Source organism: Tauraco erythrolophus, chromosome 4 (assembly GCF_009769465.1).
Source record: "Tauraco erythrolophus isolate bTauEry1 chromosome 4, bTauEry1.pri, whole genome shotgun sequence".
NCBI lineage: Eukaryota > Metazoa > Chordata > Aves > Musophagiformes > Musophagidae > Tauraco > Tauraco erythrolophus.
This window is the reverse complement of record NC_141468.1, coordinates 70,711,251-70,730,131: the sequence shown is the minus strand read 5'-3', so window position 1 is coordinate 70,730,131 and position 18,881 is coordinate 70,711,251. Positions and strand designations below refer to the sequence as shown.

Sequence of the window (18,881 nt, the reverse complement as noted above, 5' to 3'; positions counted from 1 at the left end):
GGGCGGGGGGGATTCAGCCGCTGAGGCAGGCGGCGGCGCCGGGCGGTTCCCGCCTCCCCGTTAGAACCTTCGCGTCCGGAGCCGCAGATTCGGCACGCGCCCGCTTCGTGGCGAATGTGCCGAATTCGCCCGAGGAGAGAGCGCCGCCACTGGCGCCTGCGCCCCGCCGCCGCGGCGCTCGGCCGCTTCGGGCCGCCGGGAGCGGGGATGGCGCGGCCGGTGAGGAGGTGAGGAGCGGGGCGGGCGGCGGGGGGCGAGAGGCCGCGAGAGGCCGCGAGGCACGCGGGCGCAGAGAGCTCGCGCCCCGCGGCGCTGGGTGACGTTTCCTAGAAAGCCTCGGGCGCGCGCGCGCGCCGGCGGCAGCCGTTGCCCGCTGAGGGAGCGGGCGGGGCCCCTCCTCCCCGCGGCCCCCCCGCCGCCGCTTGAGACGGGCCCGTGGAAGCCCCGCGCCTCCGGACCGAGCTCCTCCGTGTCCTGCTGTAGCGCGAGGCTGGAGGACAGCCCTCCGGCGTTTCTCTTCCCGCTGGAAGGAAGCGCGGGGATGCGCCCTGGGGGCGGGAAGCGGGGGCGACTGTGTCCCGCGAAGAGCAGCCCCGGCGGGTGGCGTCTCTCGGGTGGATCTCGGGTGGATCGGCTGGGAGATGGGCTGGGAAGTGGTGCCCGTGTCCCCTCCGAGTAGGATAACGCCTGCACCGACGGCAGTGCCGCGTAGGAAACAGCGTGGGAGTTGCGCGGAAAACACATTGCAAGTGTGCGCCTAAAAGTGACCCAGGAGATAAAGAGTACAGTGTTCCCACAATGGGAACAACAAAAAGCAGTTACTGTAAGGTTTTTAAAAACCTAGAAGCTAATCCTTGTAGCTGTATTGTATGCGGTACATGAACATGTGTTGTTTTTTTCTTGTAAAACATGATTTACCCCAAAATCAAGTGTTAGCATGTCAACACGCTCAGTCGGAAAAGGATTAATAGTGTATGTTTTTTGCCACAGGAACAAGAAAATTGTTGATTATTCTCAGTTTGGGGATTTGGAAGATGATGGTAAGTGGTGTGGTGTTGTACGTAACAAAAATGCCAAACACTAATGTGACCACCCAAAATATCATCAGAGTGTTTCTAGTGAATTAGTTCATCGAGAAGGCTGTTACTGTTTTTGCTGGAAGTAATCTGGGTGCAGTGTTAAATATCCCGCTTCAACAAGAATATGGTAGCTGTAAGCCAGAGGATAACAACAGTGTGTCAGGACACCAGTGAATACACTGTCTTGTTGGAGGAAGATATGTTTCTCTCCCTGCCTATGTTTTCAGTGGTAATTGGTTGTTCCATGTTCTCCTGACAATCAGCTCACAGGACTGCAAATCAGAATATAAAGGAGGTGTGAATCATCTGTATGTAGATGTAATGTTTCTCCTGCAATTCCCAAAACACCAAGTGGTTTAAAACTGTTTAATGACAGTCATTACTGTTATAATTGATTGCTGTTCACTATATCAAAAGGTGAGCTTATAGTTATTAAAAATCAGGTAGCACATTGGACATTGAAGCTTTGTTGCCACATTGGTTAATGAAAACTGAGATAATTATCTTTTGAATAAAAGTATATGCAAAAGAGGTTTTGTTAAATTTTTATTTAAAATGCATTTAGGAATAGTATAGTTACAGTTGTGTTCTTTAAAAAATAGATTTCATTTTGAAAAAGTTGTCTTCGATATATTTTCAGTGTGTGATGAAATTGAATTGAATGACTTCTTTTGGTCATATGGAAGAATATAGGAAAATTTACTAAATCTTGTTGCTGTTTCCAAACAGATGAAGACTTTGCGTGTATAGCTGCACCTTCAAGCAAAAAATCCAGAACACAGCTCAAGGATCCAAAGAAGGAGAAAAAAGAGAAGCAAAAAAAGCCGCACAAGGAACTGACTCCGCCGCAAAAGCAGACATCTGCTAAAAGGTAAGAATGTTGAAATGTGGTCAGCTCACCTGTGTAAAGGTGAATTTCAATAATAGTCTTTGTTTTTTCTTTTTTTTTCCCCGAGAGTTTTAAGCATCCTGATTTGGTAGTGACCTATGTCTGTTTTGTTACAGCTCTAAAAAAGTCAAGCAAGCAGCCTGCATAGATGTAGAGACAGGTTTGCCTGACTGATCTTGTCTCGATATCTCTACAGTGCGAAATAACTGTAACAAGTCTGAGTTACTTAAGGACTCTTAAAACTGAGAAATATAAAACCAAGATTGACTTGGTTTTATAAAACATATTGAAAGCTCGATGGATGTCAATGAAATGTCAATGTCAATGAAAAAAGAAATCTGATTATTTTGGTGGTAAAGTTTTGTATGAATGTTTCATTTCAGTGTGGTATTTCAAGCAAATGTCATCCCTTTTCCTGTGATTATACCAGTTATTAGTTCATCTATATATACACACACAATGTTTTGCAATCATAATACTTTTCAGTGTAGTGTACTTTAAATATTAGTGTCTACTTTGTCTAAATCTTTTCTGGAAATAATATTCTTGATATGCTGTAAGTATATATTGAAATATTAATCTCTTTATAAATATTTGCATTTTTAAAAGTTCAGTGAGTCAGCAGTAGATCTGTAACACTCATGTCATTGTTCTGTTATTTAGCATATTTGTGGGGTTTTTTTCCCAGGATATCCTTGGACGACAAACTTTATCAAAGAGATTTGGAAGTTGCCTTAGCCTTATCCGTCAAAGAAAAATCTGCAAATATCCTTGAGGTGCAAAATTCAGAAGAACAAGGTTATTTTACAGTTCAATGCAACGCTATTTATTTGTATGTAGTGAATTTGAACATGACAATTTATTTTACCATGAAATAGAGTGAAAGTCATGTTTTATTTCAAGATGTCATGATAAGGAAATAAGAATTTCTAGGTGGTGCCTGTCTTCTTAAGTTCTTTTTTTTTTCTGTGAGAAAAATAACTTCTATAAGATCTTCCAAGCATGTAGTTTGATTAGAGATAGAAATGAAAACAGCTAGTGTTTTTATCTTAATATCTTGACCTTTTATAATGTGAGGTTGTATACTAATATTTTATTTTTTGTTTGTTTGTTTTCTGGATCCTAAACCAGTCAAGAATATTGACTCAGAAAATGTACACAGGAGACCACTTTTTTCCAACTGCAGTGTAGACAGTGAACTTCTAGGTAAGTTGTTCTCATACTCTGTCTTTTCAGAAATAGCATTTCAAGGTACATACAGTGGCTTATCTCGTCTTTGCTTCCATGAGTGTCTGTTTCTTTATCTTAAATAAAGACTGAAGGATGAAGGATGCATTAATTTTTTCATTAAAAATTTGGTCCCAGTCTTAAAACGGGAAAACCTGTAGACTGCTGAATGAGATTGTTACGGATCACTAAAAGTTAGTTGGAAAAAGCAGCAGACACGTGATGTTTTTAGATACTGAGTATATTTACTTCTTCAAGCAGCTGCACTTACCGTCAACTCCTTAATGGGTCCATAATGCCTAAGCATCAAACAAACATGACCAAAACACTTGCTGTGCCATTGGAAACTTTTTTCTTTTTTCCAGTTTTATTTTTGGTCTTCTATCCTTTTGTTAGCTTGGTTACAGATAAATATTGCTAACTTTCACAACCAGAAACTACAGTTTGGTTAGTTAAAAGAGTAAAATGAGAATCATATGAAAACAAGTGCCTATGATATGCTTCCATATAGTATACTTCAACATCACAAAAATGAATTCTGGGATGTCAAATACTTGCTTCTTTTTGAGAAGAAGAAGAGATTTACTGTGAATTTGAATTAATTAGACCACTTTCTGTTTTCTAGGTCTCAATCAGGTTATGGATGATGATGTACTTCAGGATGACAGTAGACAAAGGACAGGAGCATCTAACGTTCCAGTACAGCAGAAGAAGTTACTGACCACTGACAGTGGTGATGGAGAAAATGCTACTGACTCTGAGCTGGAGTCTGTACCCAGTAAGTTCTTGTCTGTAAAAACCCTCTTCTTAGATGTGCTTAGAATGTGGTGCCTTACATTTAGTTTATATTTCCAGTGAAATGCATGCTGCTTTTACTGTATCTTCGCTTCTCCCCTTTACTAAATCTTTTAATACTAGTGGCATCTCAATTGCACTTTGACATGAAATCTAAACGTCAGAGGTTATTCATACACATTCCTCAAACTGGCAAAATTGATACTGCTTCTCTGCATTTGCTTCGGTATATTAGAACAAATTTATTCTACCCTCTTTGTCCAGGGAAGTTCTGCCTCTTTAAAGAGCCACTACTCCTTTGTCCAGTTGTTGTTTGCAGCAAAACAGTGACTCTAGAGTAGTGTGAGGTGTTAGCGCTTCCAGTATTGACTTTTTTTTAGTTTATTTTAAAAAGTAAGTAGCCTCCCTTCTTTCCTTTCTCCACTTCCCAACTCTTAGAAAACCGTGCTGCATCTGATTGGAGGTCAGTCTAGCCTCATGGGCTGCTTCTGGTAGCAGCCTGGTACTGCCTGCCTGCGGAGTATGATAGATGTCTGTTTCTCGTTCCCCAGTGGTTAACCTGTCTGTATCTGTTCTTTTATTTCTTACTGCAGGGCTTATTGGAAAAGATTTCTAGAATTGGCAGTGAAATAAAGTATCAGAGGAATAATCCAGATACTCCTGTTGACAAAGAACTGTTTTTAAGATTTACTAATGTCTGGGTTTTTTTAATAAAAAAAATCCACAAAATCTTTCTTACAGGTGAAATTAGACATAGTGTTTTTCCACTTTAAATAGGTATGACTAAGAATATGTATAAATTAGAAGCCCTGCCAAATAATTTTAAATTTTTCGTCTTGCACACATGGAATATTGGTAGTTGTGCTGTTAAAATCATTATCGTATGCAGCCTGTACCAGGGCGTTCCATTATTAAAGTACAGAGCAAGAATTCTGTAAATACAGAATGTTTTATGGAGGCTGTTTCTTTCTCACACCAGCATATAAATATGTGCAAATTTGTTTTACTATGTTCTTAAGATATCCTGGTTCTTTATGTCCTGAATGTGATTAGAAGGCCCTGGAGTAATAGTAAATTGTATGTCCTGTAAAGAGACGCAATCTCTTTTCCTTGTGTAGGTGAGGAGTCAGAAGAAGACTCAGCTTATAGTGAAGGTGATGATGAAGACTTTGCTATGGAAAAGAAGAAAGCCAAAGGAAATAAAAAGAAAACCAGACAAAAGATGCCAGCTGAAAGACAGAAGAAAATTCCCAAATGCAAGATTAATACTAAAGGTAAGTTTGTGCTATGCATTTGAAATAGACTTCTTAATAATAAAAGTCTCTTTGATTTTCACTGCAGGAACAGATAAATTTGGCTGACAGACTGACTGTGCAGGGTTATGATGAAAATTACTATATACAGAGTAAAGGGAGGAGAGTGGAAATAATCCTGAAAGAAAAAACACTTTATAGTAAACTAACACTCCTTACAAAAAGAGCAGACAAAAATGAATAGACAGAGTTCATTTATTTTTGTATGCATCTGACTTTTAAGAAAAGGTTAAATAACGATGAGTGATTTGAGGATTTTTTTTTCCAAATTATATTCTCAGAGCCTCCTCTTGCAGTTGCATTTATGAGTTTTCAATTCAAGGATAGCTAAACAATGCTAATTCTACTAACTGCTTGGCAAAAAGCATTAAATATGCATGCCCTTCAGTTAATTGTTCGCTGTGTCGCTAACACAATTTACTTTAAATAGCTTAAGAAAATTCTTATCATGGTGTTAATCTTGTATCTAACTTAGGAATGTGTTTTCATTTCAAGCCTGAGTTTACAGCATACAATTCAGTTTAAAATTAGTTTTAGTTAAGACAAGGAATGATTTGCTTTGTGTAGCTGACAGAAGAATCCTCCCTCTTAGAAATTTGTATCTGACAGGTCTTTAAGAAGAAATTGTTACACTGCTTGTTTTCAAACTGGGATTGAAATTCGGAAGTATAACAGGACTGACTATAAATATATACTGTTAAAAGATGTGCCAGTCTAGTAACGTATTCAGTATTTCACTAAATGCAGGAGCTCGTGCTGTACAATGATCTGTCATCTTGCGCAGTGTGACAATTTCTCTGCTAAAGAGTATCTTTCTAAGGTCTCTCTTATTCTCCAACTAAGTATCACCTGTAGTTTCTCCTTCACGGATAACGGAACAAAAATCTGAACCAACACAAAAGAAGATATCCGGTTCTTCAGAACCAGTTGGACGGCCTCTACATACCTCGAGTCCTGTAACGGACAAGAAGCCTAAATGGATACCACCAGGTACCTGTTCAGATTGAAACTATAAACAGATACATTAGTTGACTGAAGTTTTTAGCACTCTCCTAAAAGCAAACAAACAAATAAACAGTATTCAGAAAAATTACTGCCTTCTTGTAATGAAAGGTAGTCTTTTGACTTCAGATTTTTTTTAAAAGAGAAGCTATCTCCTTGCTTCTTTCCCCCTTACAGTGTTATCCTTACCTCCTTTATGTGGGGACAACAATAAAATATTTTTTGGAGTTGGATCAAATCTTAATCAAGAGATTGTCTTGTGGCCATTTCTCTCTTATTAAGGGCTTTCTTTATCTCTGATACATGCTGCATTATTGTCTATTCTGAAGAAATAATATTAGAAAAATTTTGGAATGTTTTAACTGCTCTAGTAAAGCAAATGCTTAGAAACTTTGTTTTCTTAAAAGCGTTTGAGCATGCTGCTGCTGACTCCTGCCTCTTACTTTGATTTTCCGTCATATTTACTCTTCTTTTCTGTACACATTTCTTTCTGTTTGGCTCCTTTCTCTCAAGCCTTCTTTACCCACTTGGAATTGTGTTCAGTTGTGTGATTCTCTGCGGAGCACCTGAAAATGCACAGTGCACTGGGAACAATTTTAATGTGCTTGTCCAGTGTTGCTCCAATGTGTTGCTGGTTAATTAAAACCGTACACCATTGGCTCCCAAATAGATTGATTCCTTGGTGAGTATACTGATTTTCATGTGCTTCTGTGGTATGTTGTTCAGACCTTTTTGCAAGATCTTTAGAATACTTTTTTTGCTCTGCTGTGAAAAGTGTAAAAAGGCAACAGTCATATGATCTTTTTTTTTTCCCCTCTAAACCTCTTACACTTTCTTTTTTTTAAAAATTATTTTCAGCTGCATCAGGAAGCAGTAATAACTCTATGAAATATGTTTCGGTTAAGTCACCTACTCAATGCCTTAGACTCGGCCTCTCCAGACTAGCAAGAGTCAAACCACTGCACCCCAGTGCTACCAGCAGTTAAACGGTCAGTGACAAGGTGCCACGAAGGAAAAGACTTTGGAAAGTGTTTTTTGTTTCTACGTAGAGGATGGGCAGCAAAAGCTTCACAGCATCGTCCATTTTGGAGGACTGTTGTTTATGTACGTGCCTAATACTATAATGAGATTTTATTCTGCAAAATGCTAGGCATCCTTACATGCTACTGAATAATAATTGTATTATTTAATCAAGGTGACATCTGGGTCACCAGCTCTTCGATGTATTATACTCAGATGTGGGTTTGTGATCATTTTAATTCTCTTAGATCTAAACTCTTGGCATTAAAATAGTCAAGACAGTGCTATGTCAGTTACAGAATTTGGTGTCTCAAATAGATCCTTAACAAGTGAAAGTCACAGTTTAAAAAATATTTCTTGGAAGAGTTGTCGCTTTCCACTCCCTTCTTGGAAAGTTTGTCACCACTGTCTCAAAATCCGTTAATGTTTGCATATCTTATATGTGGATTTTACTGAATTTTTATGTATTATAGATATAAATGTTTTTTAGAATATTATATTTTAAAAAATAAAATAAAATACTTTATGTAATATAATTCATCGTATTAATTGACTTTATTAGTTTTGAAAATCACTTCTAAGTCTCAGCTACAGTCTGGCAAATCTTTTTGCATGTGCGTACTCTTCTTGGAAGTCAACAGCATTAGCCAGGCTCGGACGGTGAGGATTTTGCTTTGAGCTTCTTGATCTCCGTTGAAGATCATAGTTAGTGGATTTTGTAAAGCGTGGAAGTGATAGTTACTGAGTAATGAGACAGCTTTCAAACTTATTAGTCCACAATGTAAATAATTTCCTATCTAAGCATATTGACTATGCCAGATGACACAGCAGATGCGTTTCTCCCTGTATAACTTAAGGAATCTGGTCAGGACTGAGTGAATTCCAGTAACAAAGGAATAATTGCCCTATTCAAAGTAATTGCACAGACAAAAGCGTGGCGCTGCCTAAAGGGAAACAATGGTATGAAAGTTGCTTTTTAACTGTATAGGACTTAAATTATTAAAACAAGATACTAATAAATGCATATTTATTAAAAGCAATGCGCATATTGCCTTAGGAAGGAGTGAGAAGAAACCTGTGGATGAAAATCTGTTTCTCAGAAACAAGGAAACATGGATATTGTGACATCCAATCTGGCATTATCCTTGTTTTGGATGCCTGACTCCTGGCATGGAATCCTGTAGCCCTGAGCAAAGCGTGCTCCACTGAGCTGGGCTAAGTGAGGTGAGGCGGGGAGGCGCGTGCCTGCTGTCTCTGGAGCTTGTCTGACTCTGTCCTGAGCTGTCTGAGCTTGCTGAAATGGCACGTCAGAAAAATGGAAGTTTGCAGCAGGTCGACATTAGATGAGCTTGAAACTGCTCCCAAACAAGGGTGAAGCAGGAGTGCCCACAGGAGGAAAGGTGGATATCCAAGAGCAATGCTTGTGACAACCAGTGTGGAATATGTATGTTATGTTATGTTCTTCCTCTCTTTAATTCCCTTTCTTTGTGCTTACTGACGTAGCCCCTTTCTGAGGTGTACAGCAGAGAAGTGGCTGCAGCAAAGCAGGAAGCACAGAGTGCCTTGGGCCTATGTAATTTTCAGTCCATCACCTGTCCTTGAGCCCCCACCTAAGTTTGTATAGGTTTCCAGTTACAATACAGAGGATTTCCCATTATTTCTCAACTTTTTTTTTTTTCTAAGTGAAAGTTCCACATAGGCAATTAGAAAAAATGTCTTTGAAAGGGAAGTTGTAAATGTTCTTTATTGTATATTTCAACGCTAGTCTGTACCTGACCTGAAGAGGACAGGTCTTGCTGGTAGATGCAGATTATTTTTATAAAAGATGATTTCTTTTGTGTCCTAGGTTATTAAAGGAGATAGTCAAAAGCAGCCAAATTGATTTAGGAGCTGTAATTGTTAGTCTCTTTTTTTTTTTTCCTGTTAGTAACAGAGAGGTTGTCCATGTTATTGCAGCTGTTTTCAACCTTGGGAAATTAATTTTGTGCTGAAAATAACATTTACAGTTCCCTCATTGCGCTGAATTGTAAACAATGCTACCTAGAATTGTCCGTGCATGATTTCTGCAGTAGTTGCACGATGGTGTGACATGAAATGTGTTTTATTTCCATTTGTAAAGCCATCGGACAGTGTGTTAGTTTGCAAGTCAGAGTTTACAGTTTTCACATACTTGCTGGTTTAGACCTGTGTCCGTATTAATGAATAAGAACAAGATTGTTAAAGAAGAGATCGCTATTTGAAGGTGTAAACTTTGCTGCCAACTCATCAAAGTCACGAGTGTGAGTAGACGATACCCTGTCCGATCTAGAGATCACCTCTTGCTTCAGAACAGCAGAGGGTTTTTCCATCGTTGACTGCCACTCCGGATACGCCGTGCTCCCAGAGATGGAACCACCGGCGAGGTAGTTGAAAGCTGCCTTTGCGCAGCTGTGTGAGCATTTTCGTTTCCTGCGCCCACGGGGGCACAGAGTGGTTATACGGAGTAGAACTGCGTCACAAAAATGCTCTGCAGAATTCCACCAGCCTGAAGACAGTGTGCTCCAAGACTGATACACAGACTTGGTCTGAAACAAACCTGAAAAAAAAGAGTTAAAAAAGGATAAAGTTTAGGGACACAGCACTGTGAAATTGCCTTGAATATTCATAAAGCGTTTTTATGTACCTCCAGACCTTCAACATCATCAGTGCATCTTGCGCTTCCTCTCTTTGAGAGAACTGCTAATGCCACAGAAAGGGAGGAGGATATTATCAGGCAGAAGTTAAATTTAAGTACTGCAGCTTCGTAGGATGAATCTGTGTTTGGGGACATCTGCGGCACCTCTTTATCTCTAAGCAGGTAAATGTCATTTGTCCTTCATGTTTGATCCCTTTTGTTGTCTCAAGTTTCTTTTACCAAACAGACTAGTAAAATATCAGTGCAAACCACAAAGATGAAAAAGCAGTGTTACCACTTCCTGTGATCCTCTGTGCAGAAACCTGCTGTTTGCATTTTAGAACAGTTTGTGCTGCGACTTCAAAGAATTATTGGTCTGTCTCCACTCATGTGTGGCATTGTTCTCTTGAGAGGAGGCCAAAAAACTGTGAAAAAAACATCTTTGAATTAAGGCTGTTTCTGCTGAGCTGAATCTTTCACTCCTCACACACCCAATAGTCACTATACTTGTGTACACTCTAAACAAAGACTTTGAGCATGTGTTGTTCCCGTATATTTGGGATATTGAAAATCTCAAACTTAATTCTAACTTTTTTTTTTCCCCACCATTTGTTTTTTATTTTAATTGCTATGGAATATAACTCCAATCTCTAAAAAGTTAATTTTCCTAGTCTTGACTAAATTAGAGCACAAAAGGACTTAGAAGTTGACTAATTGGCATTATGTGTAAAGGACAGAACCTACATGTTCCTTAGTGTATTTAAGCTTCCCTCTATTTAATGCTCAGGCATCTCAATTCCTCTTCCATAATTCCTCTTCAATTCTTCTTCATAATTACAGCCTTGGGGACAAGACAATCATATTTATGGTGTCATTAAAAACTGTCAGACGAACAAAGAAATCATCTAAAATATGGGACAATAGAATTGATCAAACATGAAAGACAGATGATATTTACGTGCTTGGAGATAGACCATCTTGTAAAGTAGAGCCAAAGATGACAGATTTATCTTTCTGTTTCCTTCCTTGAACAGATGAGAGATCTTGCTTGAGTATCTCATATTTTTTTACTTCCACAAAATCTGTGCAAATCTTACTTTAATTCTGTTAATTTTGCAGGATTCATTAAACCGAAGGATTCTAAAGGTTTATAATCAGGTAGTTCTTTTAGAAATACCTTGTAAGCCCCATCTCAGCAGAAACATTAAATAGGTACACATTTCTTAAAATGTGAACAGAAGCTTGTGACTATGTAGGAAATCAACGTTAGAGGGCAGTACATGAAGTTATTATTCCAGAACAGTAGAGCTATATGGTTAGCATTTGTATTTGCAAAGTGCACACATATCAAAGAGTTGGATGACATGTGAGTACCAGAGGATGTGAATAGAAATAATGCACTACAATGAAATTAGGAAAAAAACATAAAAAGATGAAAAACAGACAGTGAAACTATTAGGTGATAGTTGCCAGTGTGGTTAGCTCTTCCTCAGGTCTGCTGTCGATTTTTTGAATATATGTAGTATTTTGGCAGAAGGCAAAATAAGAACGGAGACATCCAGATATCTGTACTGCACTTGCATCAGCAGTGACTGGTGCTTCTCAGCTGTCAACAGCCTAGCAGTTCATTATCCATTGACTGTGAGTCTTAGAAAAGTGAGATTCCACTCCGATTTCTGTATAAAACAAGTATGTACTGATTTGAGGATGATCTTATAAATATTTTCCATATTTTGTGTCCATTATTCTTTGAACACAAATGTTTCATTAAAAATGCAATTATCAATAAATAAAATATTACATTATATTATGAGACTAGAGCCCTAACGTATCTTGCATCTTTAAACACCTAGTATGTTTTGCCAAACAGGAAAAAAAAATAGCCAGAAGGTATTCTATCTATTTTCCAACTGTCTCTTGAATCTAAAACATCTAGTATAGAAAAACAAATGGAAATGTAATAAGCATTAATCATCTTACCTTTTGTCAAAGTATATCAACAACACAGTTTAACACATTTTCAGAGATGGAGTACTAATTTTAGTAGATATTTCCTGCATTATTTCATTCAGTTATAAACTTTAATTTATAGTTCTTTTCCATCTGTTTCCTATAATTTTTCTCAAGCATTTTTACCTACCCCTACCTACGTAAAAATCATATTGATGTAAATTGTGAGTGCGGCACAGCTGATTCAGTTTCTCTGTCACCATTTCTTAGGAACAGAGTTACGTAGAAGTCAGGGAACGTGAGAATAGGCAGATCTGTCATCTTCCCCAGCACACCTAAGACAAGAAAAGGGATGCATTCAGCACAACCAAAGGTAAGACAGCTGCATAGACCTCAGAAGTTGGAGGCACAGAGTGAACTTACTAATAATTCAGAATGCTATAGTGCTTCCCTGTATTGAAATTAGGTAGCAATTGGCAGCTATCGTCCAAGTCCGGATGGTGTGTAGTCATTCAAATCCTCCTTCATTCTCTGTGCTCCTCTCACAAAGGCTGGTTGCAATTATGTACTTGTACTTGAAGCAGAGCAGGGAAATCTGTTTTTCTGTGCCTTAAGACAAACCTTCCTGTAAGGAGTTGGAGAGGACCAAGGCCCCTACAGGGGCAGGGTAGACCATGCCTTAACTTGGCTTGCTCCTTTTCCCTTATACTTTTGATTGCTGTCTCAAGAAGGCACTTCTCTCCTGATTTTGCCTGTGTAAGATGTTCAGAAGAGCGTAGCAGGTGGTTTCCACACCCCCTTCGCAGCCTTCCCCCATGTTCTTCAGTGCACTGCACCTCACAGCTTCCTCTATGACACAGCCAACATGTTCTTGACCACCTTCTACTGTTGTTGCCCAAACATTGTTCAAAGATTTCAAAGATGTGTCAATCCATCTCCTTGACAACTGAAGGAGACTCAGGTCTATTGACTGGGGCAACTGCTAACTCTGGGTTCTCTATGTGAAAACAAAAAGCGATAGTAATAGTGCAAGAGTCTCAGATAATCCCCTCTTCCAAAATTGATATTTTTTTCTAACTCATATTGCACAAATAATAGAAAAATAAAGTTATGTTCTACACAATCATTTACATATTTTAACCTTTACTAGTAAGTGAGCCATGTTGTGCCACATGTGTTACCTATCTTGGACTATTAGAGGACTATGCCATCCAGAGGGACCTCGACAGGCTGGAGAGGTAGGCCCGTACCAACCTCATGAAGTTTAACCAGGCCAAGTGCAAGGTCCTACATCTGGGTCATGGCAATCCCAGGCACAAATACAGACTGGGCAGAGAATGGATCGAGAGCAGCCCTGAGGAGAAGGACTTGGGAGTACTGGTGGACGAGAAGCTCAATATGAGCCGGCAATGTGCTCTTGCGGCCCAGAAGGCCAACCGCGTCCTGGGCTGCATCAAGAGGAGCGTGGCCAGCAGGTCGAGGGAGGTGATTCTCCCCCTCTACTCTGCCCTCGTGAGACCTCACTTGGAGTACTGCGTCCAGTTCTGGAGTCCCCAACATAAGAAGGACATGGACCAGTTGGAGAGGGTCCAGAGGAGGGCCACGAAGATGATAAGAGGGCTGGAGCACCTCTCCTATGAGGACAGGCTGAAAGAGTTGGGGCTGTTCAGCCTGGAGAAGAGGAGGCTCCGGGGTGACCTTATAGCGGTCTTCCAGTACCTCAAGGGGACCTACAAGAAAGATGGGGAGAGGCTGTTCAGGAGGGCCAGTTGTGATAGGACAAGGGGTAATGGTTTTAAAATAGAGGGAGGTAGATTCAGGTTGGATATTAGGAAAAAATTTTTTACCATGAGAGTTGTAGAACACTGGAACAGGTTGCCCAGAGAGGTGGTGGATGCTCCATCCCTGGAGACGTTCAAGGCCCGGTTGGATGAGGCCCTGAGCAACCTGATCTAGTTGGAGATATCCCTGTTCCTTGCAGGGGGGTTGGACTAGATGGCCTTTGAAGGTCCCTTCCAGCCCTAATGATTCTATGATTCTATGATTCTATTATAAAGCAGATTGGAAGAACTGTGTTTTGCTGGAGAGCTGTGAGTAGAGTGATGATCCACATGCAACATGGGGAAAGTCATAGAATCATAGAATCATAGAATGGCATAGGCTGGAAGGGACCTCAGAGATCATCTAATCCAACCTCCCTGTCACGGGCAGGGATGCCTCTCAACTAGATCAGGCTACTCAAGGCTCCGTCCAACCTGGCCGTGAACACCTCCAGGGAGGGGGCATCCACAACTTCTCTGGGCAATCTATTCCAAAGTCTCACCACCCTCGTACTGAAGAATTTCTTCCTAAGATCTAATCTAAATCTGTTCTCCTTCAACTTAAACCCATTTCCCCATGTCCTATCAGTGGACACTCTCGTAAAAAGTCCCTCCCCAGCCTTCTTGTAGGTTCCCTTCAGGTATTGGAAGGCAGCTATTAGGTCCCCCTGAAGTCTTCTCATTTCAAGGCCAAACAATCCCAGCTCCCACAACCTGTCCTCATAGCAGAGGTGCTCCAGCCCCTGGATCATCTTTGTGGCCCTCCTCTGAACACGCTCCAACAAATCTATGTCTCTCTTGTCTTTTTCTTTTGCTGAATGTCAATGAAAGTGAGGGAATCTGTCATTGAGAGACTCGTGGAGATGGCAATAGATTAAGAATGAGAGAAAAACTAAAAATTATATCTTTTTTGTATTAAATATTTGTTCACATCAAATTTGACATTAGGGACAACTTCCATACATCAGTAGTATCACAGGTGTTTAAAACCCTCAGACTGCGAAGTAGCTGCCTTGCTCTTACTTGAACTCAAGTAATCTCTGTACTCCTGATGTTGTCAATTCAGTCTCAATAATTGAGTCGTTAAATGTGAAATTCATAGCTGATTTCATGATATTGTGGTTTCTTTTGAGTGCTACTTGTGATTTTCACTTTTGCTGGATTAACCAAGTCCTGATTAGTTATTCAAATTCTGATGATGCTGGTTCTTGACAATAAAAATAGTCTCTACTTGAGTGTTGACAATTAATCCTTTAATTATCATTAGCATTTTGACACAGATTTCAATCTGTTATTTTGATGCTACCAGGGAACATCAGTGACCCAAAGAACTGACTGCTGGAAATATTAATGCTTGTGTGTACCTTCCTATTGAATAGCTAAGTTTCATGGAATATAAAAGGAACAAAACATAAGAAACTAGAAGCTAAACAAGTTCCTGCTATATATAACATGCTGTACAGTCATTTCAAAGTTAAGTAAGAATGAAGATTCATAGCTTCAGCTAATGTATGCTGGGTTTCACAGCTCTACAGAGCAGGGACACAAACTATTACTTTCTTCCAAATGTAATCACAAGAGGGATAGCATTTCAATATTTAACATAAGTGCACTTTAAAATAATGAAGCAGTGAAAGTTTTTAGGTTGACACTGAATTCGTGGCTAAGAATTATTCACTAGCTATTAAACAGTATCTCTTTCTTTTCCTCCTGACATCTGTCTTTCTCATTTGGTATGGCTGCCTTTGAGACCATGAGCAGTCAGGAATTGAGAATATTAATCATTTTACTTTTAGAAATCCCAGCAAAAGAGGCCACAGCTTACTGAGATATTTCTATGATCCCAGTTTAAATGTCAGACACTAATATCAGTGTCAAAGCACAACAGAGATGCTACCAAGAGAATGGTTCCACTGGTGTGGCAAGGCTGCGTAAACTGACAACCACTTCTGAAAAAGGTACTCCAATACCTCCCCGACCCCAATCGCTTGTCCTTAACCCCAGGGAATATTTCTACCATTGAACCGGAAGAGGACTGATACAGGTTAAAACTAAGCTGAGTTTGCTTTGCTGGTTTAATTGTGAGTTGTTTTTTGATCCAATTTATTGTAGGACTTCATGAACATTTGTGCTGGCATGAAGAAGGGGACAGCTGAGGATTAAGAGTAAATAGCCAAGGGAGAAGCAGACTTCTCCCCACCTCCCCAGTCTCCTTTTAGCAATGGTGCTGGTTTAAAATGTTCATAAAACTTTGGTGCTTTTCTCTGTCCTGCTGTAGTCTGTTTCAGTATGCATGTAGAGACATCTTGGACATCTCCTTGGTGTTCTCAATTGTTCTCAGTATGGACCTGTCCAAACTGCTGTTATTAATTCTAAATATTAGTTTGGTGTATGAAAGAGTACCGTTTTTTGAAATATGTGTTAATTAAACCCATGGCGGGGGAGAGCAGACAATAGCAATGTTGGATATATGTAGTTTCTTTTGTATTTGGCATTTTATCTGTGATAACACATCCCAGAGGGAAAAGATGTGGTATGTGAGGGATATCTGCCAATTACCTACATTTTATCCTCTCAGAATATGAAACTGAATTTCCACCAACTCAATTCAGGAAATTCCCTTTTAATGATAGCAACATAATTTAGGTCACCAGGTCCAGCACTTCAAATTTTGCTTCAAGGCCAACTGAAATTGTGATCAGTCTTGATTTCAGGAGTATTTTGGTCAGGTCTTTTGAGGATGATACCTAGTAATAACTAAGATGGTGTTTTGTTGGGTTTTTTTAGTAAATTATTTCCAGGTGACCTTGGAAAAGCCTAGCAGAATTCACTGAATGGAGCAAACCTGAACTAATCTATGGTGGATACCCTGGGAAGAACTTAAAGCAAGGCATCATTGTGTTCTCACTGCTTGGCATGTAGAGAGTTAATTTTTGCACTTGGTTGCTTTTCTTTTTGTTAACAAGGTAGATTTCTTCTAGCATGGGGGATTATCTCTGTTTAAGAGGGAGCCAAGATAATGAGAGTTGCCTTTTAGGGTGACTTATCCACATTCTCTTCAATGTAGAAGCTTGGCTGAGCATTAAACATGTCTTTGTTTAATCAGGTTATGGCAAGAGGACATAAGGGCTTTCAACACTGAAGACTGCCTTAGTCTCAAGTGTATAATCATAGAATCACGGAATAGTTTGAGTTGGAAGAGACCTCAAAGATCATCTAGTTCCAACCCCCCTGCCATGGGCAGGGAAACCCTCCACTACACCCGACTGCCCAAAGCCTCATCCAACCCGGCCTTGCACACTTCCAGGGATGGGGCATCTACAACTTCTCTGGACAACCTGTTCCAGTGCCTCACCATCCTCCGAGTGAAGAATTTCTTTCTTAAATTTAACCTAAATCTACCTTCTTTCAGTTTAATCCATTACCCCTTGTCCTATCACTACATGCCCAAGGAGAGGGAGACAATAGTATTATACTAATTTAATGTACGGATACAATAGAATTATACTAATTCAAGGGGCAGAGTTTCTCATTTCCTGCACCGGTGTCCAAATAGTATTGTTAAGTGCCTTTAAGGACCATTAGTTGAAGACTCAGAGGCACTTTTCTTTCCCCATTTTCCATTTATAGTGACAATTCATATTTGGTTATTCTTGGTCATAATATTCAAAACTTAAAAAATGAACAATCTTTCTTTCCCCAGACTCCTATTTCAGTTCAATTTGCTTATATTCTGAAATCTTTTAAGTGGTTTTTGAATTATAGTAAAATACTAGAACCTCATCCCTAGAAATTCTACTAAAATTCATTGCTTTCACTGCCTCCAGTGTGGAGTTTACTTGATTATGGATTACTCTGGCTTTAAAAAATCTTGGAATATTGCTTGTTTAAAGTTAGAACTTTTTCAGGAATTTGAAAATAACATGGAAATCATAATGATAGGTTTATATAATCTGTAACCATTACAGTTTTAAAATTCTACTTGTCCTTGGCCACTTCAGCATTCGTTGAATTTAGTCATCTCTTACATCAAAGGCATTAATTTTCTGCAGGGCATGATATATCTAAAGCTCTATATCCACGTATAGGAAAACCCAGCAGGTTCATCATAATAATTTTAATAATTTCTAGTTCTTTTGTAGTGGCTTTAGGTAGAACTTGCAAAAGATTTTCTCTTTGACTGAGTTCACATGGCTGTGCAGAAGTAACTGTGAAGCCACTGCCAGCTTTGAAGAAGCAGGCCAGCTGGTATGCTTGAGAGAAAGATCCTTAAGTGAACATTTCTGAGCTCATTTTCCTGCCACGTGGATGGGTCTTAGTGCTGTTGTGCCTTGCCTGGCTGCCCCCACCCTTTCCATCTGCCCTTCTGACAGATCCCTGCAGCCAATGCTGGGCAGACACGATGGCCCAAAGCCTTTCCTAGGAAGGTTGCAATATGTCCATAAAGCAAAGACAGATGAGATAGATAGATAGATAGATTTACTAAGAGCTGGCTGAATTTAGGCTACCTGCAAAGGAACTGTAAATGTGAAGTGGAGAGCTGCCAAAGTTCCTGAGAACATTTAAATCAACAAGATACAGATATAGCGCTGAACAGTTTTGAAACGATCATTTAAAGGAGAATCATGATCTGCATGGGATATATTTTCCACCTCTAATTTATGTGTTTGTGTATGGAAAGTCTGATTCTCCTCATTCATCACCTTCGTGCACTGTATCTTCATTGGCCCCAGTGAGGTTGTAACAAAATATAAGTAATTATAGAGTGCATGTTCCCTGCTGAACTGTATATGGTTTGGAACATGAATGAGCTCGTCTCTGCTGAGATCAGCTCCTGCTTCCCCTTTTTTCATTTGCTTTGATTCATCTTTCTTGCCAAAGAAATTTGGAGGCAGATTTTTCCAGCTGCTCCTGAAAGAGTGGGGAAGTTATGTTGTTAAAGTGATGCGGAGCATTCTGTCCTCCACGCATCACAGCCAGCCTGTTCCTAAGCAGGAGCTGTGCCTAACTCCAAGTTTTGATCTCTGTCATTCCTGAGACATGTTACCCAGCACATACTGCGGTAGCTCCTCTGTAGACTCTTCTGCTTTCTGTGCATCACCCTGTAAGGGGAAACGGATTTATGAGCAAATT

At 39.8% G+C, this 18,881-nt stretch overlaps 1 protein-coding gene across 2 annotated transcripts; it reads left to right on the top strand.

The window, feature by feature from the left end:
• Window positions 1-201: 201 nt before the first annotated feature.
• On the top strand, window positions 202-7,736 carry RAD51AP1 (RAD51 associated protein 1). 2 transcript variants are annotated; one of them, XM_086610476.1, is made up of 9 exons: window positions 202-227; window positions 991-1,040; window positions 1,809-1,950; window positions 2,657-2,766; window positions 3,100-3,174; window positions 3,821-3,973; window positions 5,109-5,264; window positions 6,147-6,293; window positions 7,164-7,736. In XM_086610476.1, the coding sequence occupies exons 1-9, from the start codon at window positions 208-210 to the stop codon at window positions 7,289-7,291; spliced, it is 981 nt and encodes a 326-aa protein (XP_086466602.1). In that variant the 5' UTR covers window positions 202-207; the 3' UTR covers window positions 7,292-7,736. The 2 variants fall into 2 exon arrangements, with proteins under 2 accessions (XP_086466602.1, XP_086466603.1); XM_086610477.1 differs by lacking the exon at window positions 5,109-5,264.
• Window positions 7,737-18,881: the final 11,145 nt, after the last annotated feature.